Here is a 15043-nt window from a genome sequence, read left to right as displayed (position 1 = left end):
GCTTCAGATGTGTTCTCTGTACACTGTCTTGGGATCCTGGGACTAATCCAACCCTAATTCGGACGTCTCAGAAGTCTTAGATCTCGTCATTCTTTTACCTCAAATTTATGAATCTTGAGATCATAACCTTGATGATTTTTTGATTATTTGATCTGATGTTAGTTTTTCTCTATTAATTTATAAAGCTCATTGCTGCATATTGAGCAGAGCAATCAACAAAGCATTACATTTTGTTCTCGACTTATTCATATTTATTTATCTACAGTATTGAACATGGCAGACGGAAATAATGAACATATTAATACCATTGTACTCCGCAGTGCACTAAAGAGAATGAGGGCACACATCCAACATACACACACATACACACAGCACAAAAACATTCCGATATGAAATTTGATCAAATTTGCTCGAGCAGTTGGATATTTTCTACAATCAATCGTGTACTACACACACAGGGTTCAGTGGGAACGAGAGTGCTAAGGAGCTAAACGAACGCAAACGGGTGATGTGTGTGTACAGAGTTGGAGTGTGTGGATGTGTGTTTATCGTGCAGTAAAAATGGCCTACCAATGCCCATCAATTCCCTCGCTTTGTATGTATGTATGTGTGTGTGTGTGTGTGTCACTGTGTGCAGTTTGTGCGGCAAGAGAGCGCCCCCAGGACGCGATCACTTCTTTGCGCTTTCGTCCTTGGGCGCCTCCGGATAGCAGTTGGGAAAGCCGAGATAGTAGTCGGCGATCCGGCCCGCCTCTCTCAGCCCGCTGAGCAGGGCACCGTGCACCGTGGCCGGATAGTTGCGGATCGTATGCTCACCGGCAAAGAAGAGCCGCGGAATGTCGATCGGATTGCTGTCCTCGTCATCGTTCTCCTCGTTGTCTTTCTTGTCACCGTTTTTGTCATGGCGTTGCTGCTGCTGCTGCTGCTGAGGCGCAGTTGGAGGCTTTTGTGGTGGTGGTGGTGGTTTTGCACCTTCGGGCGCTTTCGGTGTAACTGGCGCGGCCAGCAGATCGTAATCACTGCCCGACGCACCGACCGACACGAAGCTGTACGACCCGCGGGCCCACGGATCCGCCCGCCACCGCGTGACGACCGTTTCCTTCGGCTGCGGGACGGCCGAATTGCCGAAGATGCCTTTCAGCACGGCGATGCAGCGGCCCACGATCACGTCGTCCGATACGTTTTCCATGATGGCGGCCGATTGACCCGCGACTAGAGCTAGCAGCACCGGCGACTGGGAGATGTTCCAGAACAGGAACAGCTCGCCGCGGCTGGCCGTGGTGCTACCGACGTGCCCGAACAGGTTCGTGTTCGGGTCCCAGAAGATGCGGTCGAAGCACAGCACCACCTTGTTCAGGTTGCCAAAGCCGAGCCGCCGGATGGCCAGCTGTTTCCACTCCGGCAGCTCCGGATCGAACCGGACCGTGTTGAGCTGCTTTGATTCCTTCGCGATGGCAAGCTTCAGTATGCCGAGGGTAAGCGTGCACAGCACCAGATCGGCCCGATAGCACACGGTCGAGTTGTTGGACTTCAAGTCGGCCGTCACCTCGACGCCTCCCGGCCGGTACCGGATGCAGGTGACGGCCGTGTTCACCCGCACGTCCAGATTTTCGGTGAGCGCGATTGGTACGCACGAGTACCCATTCTTAACCGTCGTGTGGCTGCCGATGAACTCGAAATCATCGTCCTGATCCCAGTGCTTGAGGGACAGATTGCTGAGCGGGGTCGCGTTCGCAAACTCCAGGTTCGCAAAGTGCCAGTCCAGTATCTGGCGATCCTTCGAGGAGAGATACACCTCCGACACTTGCTCGTTCTCCAGCTCGCGCACCTTCGCTTCCAGCTCGGTCTGGTAGGCTTGCAATCGTTCCACCTCCTTCCAGGCCAGCTGCTCCTCGCGTGCCATCACGCGGAGCTGAAACTCGTGCTCGAAGTACTTTGTCCCCGCACTGTCACCTGGCGGAGAGGGAAATGCCGAAGAGAAGATGCAATTAAAGCTTGTCGTTGAGATAGAGGTGAGTTTTTTACATGAATGTATCAATAAACAAACACACGACTACTTGGAAGCCATCCATCGATTCATCTCACTGCCTTAGTTCACATAGGACCTATTTCTACACCTTTCAGATCATTTCCATACCATTTGATTAGAGTAAGATAGCTTCCTTTTATTAAAATTCATAATCACGAATGAATCTTCAAAGTGCAGCAATGAATCTAGGTTTATGAGCAATTATAATACCTGCCGTGGGTTATCTTTTATAATAGTTTCAGGATAAGTTTCACTTCTGGTAATGGTAAAGAATCAGTCTCTCTTGATGCGCCTCGTAGATTGAAGAGGCATCAATTAATTCAGTTACCTAAAAAAAACCTTTAGGCGCATCCATTGGGGATTTCATGGGTTCTCATAGTGAACTTTTATGACGGGAATTGGACTCCGAGCCTTTTTGAACCGGCATATTGGATTCTTAGTGGATTCCAAATCATCCTTGTGGATTAACGAATAAATACGATCGAACAAACTGATCAATTTTACTTCATTTATCCATTCCTCAAACTCTATATTCTAAATTTATAGGTTGTAAATCCAGCCTTCAAAAAAAACTATAAACAAATGACCTTACCTCCTGATGTGTCCTGCCCCGCTGTCCCACCACCGCCACCACCACCACTACCACCCTCCTTCGCCGGTGGTGGTGGTTTCGGTGGCTTAGTGTCGATCAGATGCTGCTGCTTCGCCTTCAGGTCTCGTATCCGGGCGAGCGTTTCCACCAGCTGTTGCTGATTCGCCAGCAGCTTCTGCTGGCAGCCGATAATGCCGCCCAGATGCTGCACCTGCTTCTCCTTCACGTGCTTTTCCTGCAGCTTAATGATCCACTCGAGCGCCTGCCCGAGCGAAACGGGATGATTGCCGGCGTAGTTAAAGTCCAGCTGGTGGGAAAGATAGCTCGTCGCCTCGAGCAGCCGGTTAAACTCCCGCTCCACCATGTCGTCCTTGTGCTTCGGTACCGGTTTGCCGCCGGCCCCGTACAGCGGACAGACGCTCTTGATCGGGCACATCTCCATGCCCGTCTGCTTGCTCAGTATCGTCAGCGGGTTGCCCCAGGTGCCGGTCACCACCATCGCGCCCAGATCCGCCGTGTAGGCGTTCTTGCGGAACGTTGCAATCCGACCGCCGACACGATCCCGCGCCTCCAGCACGATCACATCGAACCCGAACTGCTGCAGCTGCTGGGCCGCGGCCAGTCCCGAGATTCCCGCGCCGATAACAATCACCTTGGCGTGCTTCTTCACCGGCAGTGGAATCAAGCGCTTAAAGATTCCAAAGTTAATGAACCCGTGCCGCTCCAGGAATGCGTGCACGCTTCGGACGAGCGACGGATCGCTGTCGAACGGTGATTCCATCTTCTTCAGTGCATTCTCCACCGTCAGCTGTACCGTCGGTTCCTCGATCCACATCTGCAGGATGCGGTTGCGCACGTTCAGGAACACGCGCTGCGCCACCAGCCCGTGCTTGATGATGTGCGGAAAGCAGACGGCTTCCGAGGCGGTCATCTTGTCGACTGGGAGACGCGACTGAAATGCTGCACCCTCCAGCCCCGTCATCAATTCCTGGTACGGGTTCGGGTCCGGACCGGTGGCGGACTTTTCTTCCACCTCACGTTTTTTCGATTTCGGCGTCGGCGGTGCGTCCGCTTTGGTAGTTGTTTCCGCTTTCCGGTCGGGCGTGATGACCCCGTCCCCACGCTCACAGGCACTGCCGGGTCGGGCGGTGGACGTGTTCGTTTTCGCACCATTGTCACCGTAGCCCACCTTTACCTTCTTGCGCCGGCTCGTTCGACGCCCCTCGTCCGATTCGGATTTGCTCGGACGCTTCACGGAGATGTCGGTCATCTCCACGTCCGAGTCGTCGCTGATAAGCGTCACCGTTTCGACCGGTTCCATCGTCGGTGCGGCGGTGTCGTCCCGCGGTTGCCCTGCAGTTGCCGCCGATCCTTTCATATCCTTGGCGTGAATGTATCCTGCTCACCGTCTATGGCACCATTTTCTTTTGCCGCAACCCGCCCCTATGAGGGGGAACACCGAACGAGTGATGGCGCGTAAACCTAGCCTTTTTTATGAGTACTGCGTCCTTTTTATCTCCCACAATCCAGCAAACAGTAAAACAAAACTCGATAAACTTCACCAACGGGTCACCAAAGGGTCATCGAGCAGGTAAAGAATGCAATTTTTATGACTCGCGTTTGCGGAGAAAAGCTGTTTGTCCTCCTTTTTTAGCTTGTGGTTGACAGATGGCGATTTGTTTGGGAAAATACGTTATTCCCGCTGAACAAGTTTTGACAGTTGCGAAGTGTGATGAAATACCCACTGTACAAGGAATGTTGCAAACCGACCAAACTTTTGTGGAATGGAATTGCCGCAAATAGACGCTACCCAAATGACAAAAATCCACAAAACGACCACTCAATAGGGTTTAAAACGGCTCAAGCTCTCAACTTAAAAGGAATCTAAAAATACTTCGTTTAGCAGGCTGTGAATGACTCATGCATTCTACAAATACCAAAAAAAAGTTGGTGGCGCCATCTGTTAGTGGGATAGCCACGAAGTGGAGCTTTCCTCGCTTGGAGGAGAGCTTTCTCTATGTACTGTTGTATGGTTTCGCATTGACGTTATGCATCGCTAGAACTAGAACGGCGATACGATTGTTTAAATACTAAACTCCAATGTAAAGCATCAGAACTGAAGCAAGTAAGACTTGAGTGATGGTCAATGGTATTGATACCCATATATCTGCTATATAGGTCATGATTAGATGAAGCTTGTTGAAACACATTGCAAGAAAAGGACAACAATATAATGTTGAGTTATTATAATACTTCATCCAATGAGCAAACCAGCGAAGCTACGGAGCTTTCGTTTTTTTTTTCCTATGGATATTTGATTTAACAGTCGTTTAAGCTTAATCTGTGGCGCTTGGGGTCGAATTGCATATAACACTGTCTCTAGACGACGCAAAAAATCTTCCGCGATCCTTTTTGGCGACACTTTTCATATGTCATACCGTCTATGTTTTAGCACGAAAGTATGGCTTACTTCGACCAATTTCCATCAACCTTTTAAGAAGAAGCAGAAGAAGAAGAAGAAGAAGAAGAAGAAGAAGAAAAAGAAGAAGAAGAAGAAGAAGAAGAAGAATAAGAAGAAGAAGAAGAAGAAGAACTTCGAACGATTCATCGCGAAGCGCGAGCGCCCCGTTTCTGTGATTAATAAATCCGCGAAGGCCGAAAATACACGAACTGGAATTTCACGGTTGCAAAATTCTGCCTGCTGTCAGGCCTTGCATTTTCGGCCTAAAACTGAGAAGTTTTTTTTTCAGAACAAAGAGCTCGCAGAAAATTTGTCACAGTACAAAATTTGGTCGTCTTGAAGCAGTGTAAGATACATTACCACCAAAAGTTAATACCCCGTTCCACAATTCCACACTGAGTTAAGAAAAACACTGAGAAGAAGAATCCAGCACATAAAAGGAAACATTTCTAAACTGCCGTCAGATAACCGTCATATAACCCGAATCCGTCGTTTGGTTTTCGTCACACCTCGCGTTTCGACGTTCGATAGCAACCGTGCCGTCGCGCCAACGCTTGACAGCTGTCACCTTGAACTCCATTGTTCTTCGCAGCGAAAACGCGAAAACAGCAAGTTACGAAAGGCTGCTGGCTTGTGGTGAATGTTTCGCGCAGTTGTGTTTTACGAAAGCAGTCGTCGCATCGTCCCAGTTTGGTGGTACCAGTTGCCAGCGCGTTCAAAATACCTTTTCTCCCTCTTTGAAGCCTGCATCAGCTAGCGCCCATCGAATGCAACTCGTCGCCGACGCCGTTCATGCCTACATCGTTGACCGAGCGCACGCGTTTCCTATGCACAATGGGCAATCCGGACGAGGAAAAGCTGCCATCGGCCCCGTCGCCCAGCAGCGGTGACCTTCCGGACGGGCTGGTGCTGGTGAGCAGCGGTAGCGAGGCACAGGACGCCGAGGACGAGGACCACGAGGAGGGCGAGATACAGGACGAAGATGAGGACGAGCAGGAGCAGCAGCAGGAGCTGGAAGACATCAGCTCGGAGGAGGAATCGACCATCCGCGAGCGAATGGCGGCACTGGAAGCGATGGACAAGAAGCTTGGCATGATGAAGAAGAAAATCGCCAACCGCAGCATATACGAAGGTACGGGGAGGGAGTTCCAATTGGGGCCTTGTTATGTTTACCTTTACCCCCGCCCAAACCATTATTGCTTACGTTCGCGTTGCCAAATGTGTGTCGCCGCTGTGCGCTTTGTTCTCTCATTCTAGGCTACCTGGACGAGGAGGACGTAATGAATGGGAAGGAAAACTATTGCTATTACTACCCGCAACATCAGCAGTCTTCGTACCGCACCCAAAAAACGTACAAATCGAGCGCACCGGTCGGGCGGGAGGACAGTCGGCACGGTACGAGCAAGCGGGAGAAGCGTACCTCCGGCACGAAGCGGCACGCGGAGAAGCCACCCAAAGAGAAGCCCGTGAAACGGTCCTCCCATCGGCACCGCAAGCGCCGCAAGTATGCGTCCCGCTCGACCTCGCCCGCCCAGCGCCGCCCGGTGTCGACGGACTCGGAACCGGAGACGACGGCGGTCGATCGCGAGTACCTGAAGATTGCGTGCGGCATCGGCAACAGCAAGAGCGGGCGGCTGCCGGGCGGCAGAAATCCGCTGAAAAAGAAGCTGCTGCTTCAGGCGGCTCAAAAGCGAAAAAGTGCGACGGCAGGTAAGCGAACGCCGGTCGCGATTGTATCGCTGGACAGTTCCTCGAGCGAGCACGACATGGAGCTGGAGGATGACGAGGGCGACGGGGAGGAAGAGGAGGAGGAGGAGGAAGAGTTGAAGCTGCGACTGCTGGCGCTGAGCACGAAACCGGTCGTACGGGAGGCAGGGCTGAGCGACATCATCTCCGAGCTGCAGATACCGTCGCCACCGCCGCCGCCCGCTATACAGCTACAGACCGAGCCGGCGGCGGACGACCAGTCCGCGGAGGAGCTACGGTTGATTGCGCTCAAGACGGCGATACTGAAGAAGCACGCGACGCGATGCAAACGCCGCGAGCTGGACAACGAACAGCCGTACTCGCCGAGCGATGACATTGTGCTGTCGCCCGTCCGGGAGATGCCACCCCCGTACGACCCCAGCGGGGTGTACAGCGATGGGCGGGATTCGGTCGAGCTGCTCGATGACGACACGGACGACGTGCAGATCGTGGAGCCGCAGTACGAGCACATCGATCTGGTCGATTCGGACGACAATGGGAACGACATGGAGATTAGCCCGCTGGCCAGCCCGCTGGGCGGCACCGACCGGGCGGAACAGGATATGGAGGAAGATTCGCAGCAACCGATCGACATGGAGCTGGCAAGCAGTAGCGAAAACAGCAGAAGCGGTAGACCGTCCCCGATTGGGGACGGTCGTCGCAGCGGGATGGATCAGAAGCTGCTGCTGCTGCACACGGCGGCGGCTGATTCGTGCGATTCGGCACTGTTCCACCGGAGGGGCGATTTGGTGCCGGAAAGCCCACCCGTTACGCCCGATTCGATGGAGGAAGCGGAAGCGGAAGCGTTGCGACACTTGCTACTCACAAAGATGCGGCAAAAGCAGAGCAAAAAGCAGGAGCAGGAAGTCGTGGTACGGGACGAAATGGCGGTGCCAACCGTCCGGGACGATGCGCAGGAAACAGTTCCTACGGAAGCTTCATCTCCCGAAGTTCCTCTCCAACGAGAACCAGAAGTAGAGGAAGAGGAAGAAGAAGAAGAGATTCATTCCGCACCTAAGACCCAGCAAGACCCAGGACGCCCCAATTTAATCACGCTCGTCGATCAAAAACAACCCGTACGAAAGCGTAGGAAAAAATCACTCGCCACTGCCAGCGCCACGGATGTGCCGGCTGCTCCGGTGACTCCAGTAAGCCCATCACCCACACTATCCGAACTCCCACCCAAACCGGCTAAAGCAGCACCCGCGCTGGTGCAAACGCAAAAGCTGGTCAACAATCCGAACAAACTGATCAACCTGAACCGTTCGGCTGCACCTTCGCCTCCGATGCTGCCCGCCACGGCGCCACTGCGAACCGAATCGCCCAAAGAGCTGACGACGGTCGATATGTTCGTGTCACGGCCCGTCCCCAAGCTCGTCATCCAGCTGGGCCATTCCGATTCCGACTCGGACGTTGATTTCGGCGGGGTGACTCCGGAGAGCGGTGGTGCTGTCAATGGAACCGCAATGCCACCAACGGCACGGTTCGAGGAACAGTTGGATAAGTTTTTGAAAAGTGTACGCAGCAAAAGCACAACTGCAGGGACCAACGAGGCGGGCGAGGAGGAATTGCCACATTCTGAGCGGGCGGGTGCGAACAGTGGGAAGAGTATACATTCCATCCGGCAGCAGCAGGCGTCGAAGCAGGCAGCAAAGAAGCAACCAACGAGCAGCAGTACCATGGCAACGCCGACGGTGAGATATTTTTCCGTATTTTTTTTATTTCTTTCTGTATGATCATATTTTCTTTGTGCAAATTGCCCTTTACGAGTCTGTCTAAAAATGCTCCACGTTTGGCTGGGCTGAGGTCTGATTACTTTCAAAATTAATCCACTAACCTGTCCCCGGTGTCTGTGCAGGCTGTGAAACATCTTTCGAAATCGGCTCAGCTGGAGTACATGAAGCTGGTCGCCCGTATGGCACAGCTGGAACGGGACAAGCTTGCACGGCAACAAACGCAAGCGACAGTACGCCGTACCTCGGACAACGGTAGCAGCACCAGCAATGCCGTGCCGCGAGACAACTCAGTTCCTAAGGTAGTAGTAGTAGCAGCTAGTGAAGAACCGGTTAGTAGTAAGTCTGCTGCAGAGCAGCGGACGGAACCAAAGTCAGGGAAAAGTCCGGGCCGGCGAAAACAATCGCACAGCGGCAGCACGCCCACAAAGGTTGCGGACACTCAGGAACCGGTGCTGGATCCGATCGAAAGGAAACTGCAGCAAATACGGGCCAGCCTGCCGAACCTTACGGAAGCGTCACGGAATCGATTGCTTCTCACCGCCGAGACGCAACTCGAGAATCACAGGTAAAAAGCGAGAGTCGGGGTTTTCTCTAGTGATTCTTCACTTTTTTGTTTATTGTTTTGTTTTTTTTGCACCTGACCGACAACCGTTTATATCCTTCTCCTTCTTGTGTAATCCCGGACAATTTACATTCAACTATACATGCACATGTACACACAAAAAAAAAAACCCAAACCCAAACAGCGACAGCTTTCTGAGTGACCTAGAGCAGCACAACGCCACGATCATCGAGGCCCAGCAGGCCCGCCGGGAGCTGTACCATCTCGAGAGCCGGATCGATCTGCTGCGGGAAAAGCTGGCGCTGCTCGAGAGGGTGCACGAGCGGCAACGGGTCCGGACGCGCGACACGCTCGCCAACCTGCACACGACGCGCAAGAAGATCCTGTCCGGGCGGAAGCGCTCCGGCGAGCTGGAGCGCATGTGCATCCAGATCGGGCGAGCCGTCAAGGGGGAATCGTATCAGTAAGTTCACTGCAATCGCACACACACTCTCTCTCTCTCTTAAACTAGTCCGACTGCTGTGGGGAGGGATGCCGACCGGCCGGTGGTTTTTTACGTTCTAGCTCGCACCGAAGGGACGGGACGACGCTCGTAATGATCGGGAATGGAGCGAACGTTTGCTCTCCTCTCTCTCTCTCCGTTTTTTTTTTATCTTATCACACACCAAACGCACTCTCTTCCAGGATGCCAGTGGGCGCGAATGGTTGCGAGGTGCAGCAGCAGATGCGCATCTTGATCGCGGAAATGCAGCAGCTGAAAAGCATCCGCAAGCCGACGCTGGAGGAATTTAAGGAAGAAATGATCGCCAACCACAAGCGGCGGTTGGCGAACGCGACCGAAATGAACGCGTATGACAATGAGCAGAGCGAAGAACGGCAGCAGGTGGTGCCCGAGGAGGAGCAGGAAGAGGAGGAGGAGGATGATGAGGAGGAGACGGAGGAGCAACAGGAAGAGGAGGTACAATCAACACCGGTGGATGCAGAGCAGAAATGTGCTTCCGAAATGAGTGAGCAAAAGGAGGAGCTGTGTGAAGTGGATCCGCAAACCGTTCCTAACGAGGAAGATGCAGAAGGTGTACAAGAACCTTCGGAACAGCTCGAGCAGCTTGATATGCAATCGATAGAGGCTGCCAAGGAGGCTGACAGGAGCGACAGTAAACCTTTAGAGCAATTGTCTGTACAACCCGTTGCACCGGCAGCGGATGACAAGGACGACCACGTGACGGTGCTGGAGAACAGTGCTACCGTACAAGCAGAGCCTCAGAGTGAGGTGCAGATGCGGCAGGAAGAAGAGACAGTGCCGTCGGTTCCAGTGCCGGACCAGTGCCAGATGGACGATACAGCGAACGAAACCGAAGAGCTCGTTGTTGGTGAAGCGTACCGAATTGAAAAGTATACGTCGCCGCTAATGTCCTTAAAGCAAAGGTAAGTTATCGCGCTCGATCCTCCCGGGTGATGATCGATCACCAAAAGTTGACACTAATCATTATCAGCTACGTTAAAATGAAAACAATTCCCTCTCTTTTCCCTCTCCTCCCACTTTCCCATTTGCTTTCCTTTCTGTGTAACTTTCCCTCTTGTACGCATCTGTGTTCGGGTGTTTGTTCTTCTTTTTTCATAAAATTACACTCGTATTGTGAACTGTAATGTTTTCTACATGCGATGAGTCATTTCTTCCATGTTTTCCTGTATGTTTTATGTTGCAATTGGTTTGCTAAATTGCACTTTTACATTTGAAACTTTAAAATGGTACAAAATCAACTCACCATGATCGTCTCTGTTCACCTACCATGATCAATCCTTCCAATCCCTGTGTCCCCGTTGTATCATAATCCCTCTCCGTCATGCTTTTCTCTCTCTCTCTCTTTCCCTCTTTTTCCCGCTCTCTTTATCCTCCACAGTGCACAGAACATTCCCACCGACGGTATCCTTTGCCCGTACGAGCTCGGCGGTCAGTGCGTTGATCGGGACTGCAAGTACGAGCACTTTAATCAGCGGGCGGCCTAGAAAACTCGAATGTTGCAATGGCGTTTTTTTACCTCCACCACCCCCCGCACTCAACCTCATGTTGGAGGTGGCGGTTTGTGTAACGCTGTGTGTGCCATCCATTGTTTTTCGATTGTCTGTGCTGATTTTCCTCTTTTCTTTCCGCACGCAGCGTGTTTTCCGAATAGTTCCGAGTAGCCACGAACCGGTTGGTTAAGGGTTGTCCTCCTCCTGCTGCTGGATGTGCTTAACATATCCTTCGAAGATGCGGGAATGGTCTCCCCTTCCCTCTTGGCTGTGTGCTTTAACCGTGCGGTTAAAACAGTGCTTAAAACAATCGATTCTCTCCGTCCGTACGTCCCGTGCATGCCCCCATATGCCCGTTTTCTGTTACGGAAGCGAAGCACCCAAACGTGTCGAATTCCCTTCCGTCCCCCGTCGTCGAATTGTAGAAATATCAGCATCAACAACCAAGGACGAGCGTAGGAAAGCTTCACAACAGCAACAACTCGGGCCTGTGTGTGTGTGTAAGACAACGACGAGACTCGTGTCCAGTGGCTGCGTGTGTGTGTGCGGCCACGTGCGAGTCGCGTTTACCTGAAACTGGGTAAGTTTGCTAACCAGATGTCCCTCCGATATTCTGTTTCCGTTTGTTCAGTCTTCCATCACCAACCGCGGGTAGGGGACTGGCTGTATCTGTGTGTTTGTGTGTGTGTGCGCGCGTTTATGTGCAGAAACGGTTACCGTGCAAAGTGCGAAGATAGAATGGAAGAGAAGAGACTGTTCGAAGCGACGCGTTACTCTATATATTTTAAGTGAGAGTGGATCAGAGAGAGAAAGAGAGAGAAGCAAACGTATCAGCAGCGCGCGCAGTTGTTGGCAAACATCATATGACGCCCCCTTCACCCCTGGTCGGGTCGGGGGTGAAGCCACTGTCCTCTTCTCACCCTGGCCTAGAAGAAGAAGCGTGGAAATAGTTTAAGAGTGGTGTTTAATAATCGTTTGGCAAGTTCATCGTGTGACGCATGCCAAAGCCATCGCGGAAGATTCTACCCCCGTTGTGCAGACGACATCATCGAACGATATTAACCGGTTTAGCATCTTCACCCGGTGGTTGAGACCGTTTGGGTTGGAATATGGGGCGGGAAAGGTGAAGATGAAGCAGACATTGGTTTAAGTGCTTAGCTAGAAGAAAGAAAAAAAGTACAAAACTTCCCTTTTCTACCCCACACTCCTACTCTCTTATACTGGTAATCACAGGTAGAGACAAGATCGAACAAAATTAGTTACCCCGACGAGGATGAGGGTTTTTTGAACTCCCGCTCCCCATAACTCCATAATCATAGAGGGAAGTGAGGGAAGTAAGTTTAAAGCTCTGGGAACTAATTATGAATGGAACTTGTTTTAAACCTCTCTCTCCTTTTTCTTTCGTTTTCGCTGTTGAAATGCTGCTTGCTTGTTTATTATTATAAACGTGTTAAGTTTTCAATACATATTTTGAATTCAAAACACTCTTCAGAAGACAGTACTTAGTGCACGCTAGGGGCGTGCGATTTGAATGTGTGTTTGTAGATAAATAATTGGCAGTGTGCGATTTTCCTTCGTTGTTGTTACTAATGGCGAACAAATATGTTTCCATTCACTTGTTTGTTTTGTGCAAACCCAACGACTAGGATTACGAGTACACTAAATACTTCTACACTACAAGAAGGTGCGCTCTGCTGTGCAACGATGGGTGTGTAGTGTACAGAGTACTTTTTTCGGGGTTAAGTTTTCGTTAAGTTGTGGTTCTTTGCTTTACTTCTCACAACCATCACACTATGTTGAATTAGTTTACGCCCGCACTTACGGTGAAATTGTGCGCCTCTTTTGTATATAATTGATTCTTATTATTAAACCATCCTCTTGTTTTCACCCACCGTTCGTTAGAGTGCATTCGAGCACTACAGAGAGAGAGAACAGAGTTAAGTTGCCATCCGTTTTCATTTTACACGTTTGTATGTTGTGTTTATGCGTTCACTAGCTGTTACTCTTTCGGGGGATTTTTTGTTTCTCTTTCTTTTATTGTACTCTATTAGAGCTCAAATTTTTAGTTTCATTTGCATCTCATGTACGATAGTAAAAAAAAAACCAAGTGATACACTGTGCAGACACAGCACGCGAACAAAACCAGAAAACGAACGAATTCATTGCGGTAGGAGGAAATGTATTTTTTAAGACTGAAAGAAGAAAAAATAAATGATGTATTGAAACAGTGAAAAATAACACCCTCTCTGTGGTCTGGGTTTGAAATTATTGGAGGGTTTAAGATATTGAGAAATGGTTAACAAGAGTTACTAACTGGCACACTCGTTGGTTCTTCTTCTCTAAGTGAGTTTGAGGTTGGAATGCTAAAAAGAGTAGCTAATAAGTAAAAGAAATAGTGTAATTAGTGCAACATAATTTTGGAAAAGACTGTCACACCAAAATAATCGGCTCCTAAATCAATTCCACTTAAGGCACTAATGCCGAATCCTTAATTGAGCTATACCTGATACTGCATCCATACCACGGTCCTAGGTCTTGTGTTCTATTTTGATAGATTCGGGAATTGATTCTGACGCCATATCACACTTTGAACTGATCCTAAACCCATACCGATCCTTGAACTGATTCTATCATATCAGTTCTGGAACTAATCCTCCTCTTACCATCTTGTGACCTCCTACCGGATCTGAAGCTGATCCTAAACTCAAAACGATCGTTGAATTGATCCTTACCCCAAAGCAGTCCTTGAATTGATCTGCAACATAACCCAGTACCTGGAACATAGTCTGATCGCATACCGGTCCAGAAGCCATATCACTTCTGGAATTCATTCTTCCCCGTATTCTGGACCTAAAAATAGGTTTCTCTGTTTTTATTCCAGCCTAAAACTTTGGTTCCCTAACACTGTCCTATGAAACGGATCGCTAATCTATTCCACCTAAGGAACGAATACAGTACGTACTCCTAGTAACTGATTCCACGTACTACTTCTTACTAGAATTTGAGATGTGGCGGCTTAGAGTCTGCAGCTTAAATTAAGATTTTGTTTGCTAAAGGAGTATAATACAGGATTTTTCAGGAGTTCTCATAGATGTGGGACACTGTATTGACTCCTTGTTACGTGAAATGAACTTAATGTAACGGGAATTGGACTCTATAACACCCTTGTTGGACAAATCCAATAGGAATTTCCAATTGGAGTTGTACAAACAGGATGCCGTTGAGTCCAATTTCCAACATATGAAGTTCACTTCACATAACAAAGAGTCAAGGAAGTGTCCCACAACTATGAGAACCCTTTGGAAATCTCTGTAAGGAAGTAAGCTAGATACAAAAATTGAAGAACAGCTTCAAATCTCTAAATGGAACGAAATAAGCGTTTTCATTATCGAACGATCACTGTAACGCATTTGATCTGCAAAATTAGGATCCTAATGTGATGAGAATGGCACTGCCCGTTCCAACCAGACGAAACTTCATGCGAGTGGTCAAGGGAGTCCCTAGCAGTAACCAACTAAAATGCCAGCTCAATAAGAAAGTTCGATAGCTACCCACGTTAAATTGAATGAACATGGCCAAAAACAAACAAATAATCGTACGAACATTTAAATTAGTCATTCGTAACCGCACACAGGCGCACCGCTGCTGCTGGAAAAGCCAAGGAGAAAGGGGACGAACAAATCGCACAAAACATCAACCACCGAGAGCAGTTGAACGAAACCATCTTGAAAGTTTGCTGCGCAAGCAGAAATTAATGAGTTCTTATCAAAATATTTGATTTATGAACTGAGGCTACCGAGATAAAGCAGTAGTTGGGGAGGGGTGAATGAGAAAAGCGAATCGTACGTAGATTGATGGTTTGTAAAAGAGAGAAGAAAAACGAGAAGAAAAATAACAACAGTTG

The 15043-nt window shown here is 49.9% G+C and overlaps 2 protein-coding genes across 2 annotated transcripts; one reads left to right on the top strand and one right to left on the bottom strand.

Moving 5' to 3' along the window:
• Nucleotides 1–228: 228 nt before the first annotated feature.
• On the bottom strand, nt 229–4350 carry LOC1280978 (possible lysine-specific histone demethylase 1). Its single transcript, XM_061662959.1, has 2 exons — nt 2622–4350; nt 229–1953 (listed from the first exon to the last, which is right to left on the bottom strand). Exons 1-2 carry the CDS (start codon nt 3997–3999, stop codon nt 671–673), a joined length of 2661 nt encoding a protein of 886 aa, XP_061518943.1. The 5' UTR covers nt 4000–4350; the 3' UTR covers nt 229–670.
• Nucleotides 4351–5655: 1305 nt separating this feature from the next.
• LOC5667971 (titin) lies at nt 5656–13377 on the top strand. Its single transcript, XM_061656304.1, has 6 exons — nt 5656–6214; nt 6340–8522; nt 8687–9129; nt 9311–9589; nt 9811–10551; nt 11028–13377. Exons 1-6 carry the CDS (start codon nt 5875–5877, stop codon nt 11131–11133), a joined length of 4092 nt encoding a protein of 1363 aa, XP_061512288.1. The 5' UTR covers nt 5656–5874; the 3' UTR covers nt 11134–13377.
• The last annotated feature ends 1666 nt before the right edge of the window (nt 13378–15043 follow it).

This window comes from Anopheles gambiae, chromosome 3 (assembly GCF_943734735.2).
Source record: "Anopheles gambiae chromosome 3, idAnoGambNW_F1_1, whole genome shotgun sequence".
NCBI lineage: Eukaryota > Metazoa > Arthropoda > Insecta > Diptera > Culicidae > Anopheles > Anopheles gambiae.
The sequence above is the reverse complement of the archived record's forward strand: the minus strand, read 5'-3'. Positions and strand labels throughout refer to the sequence as shown.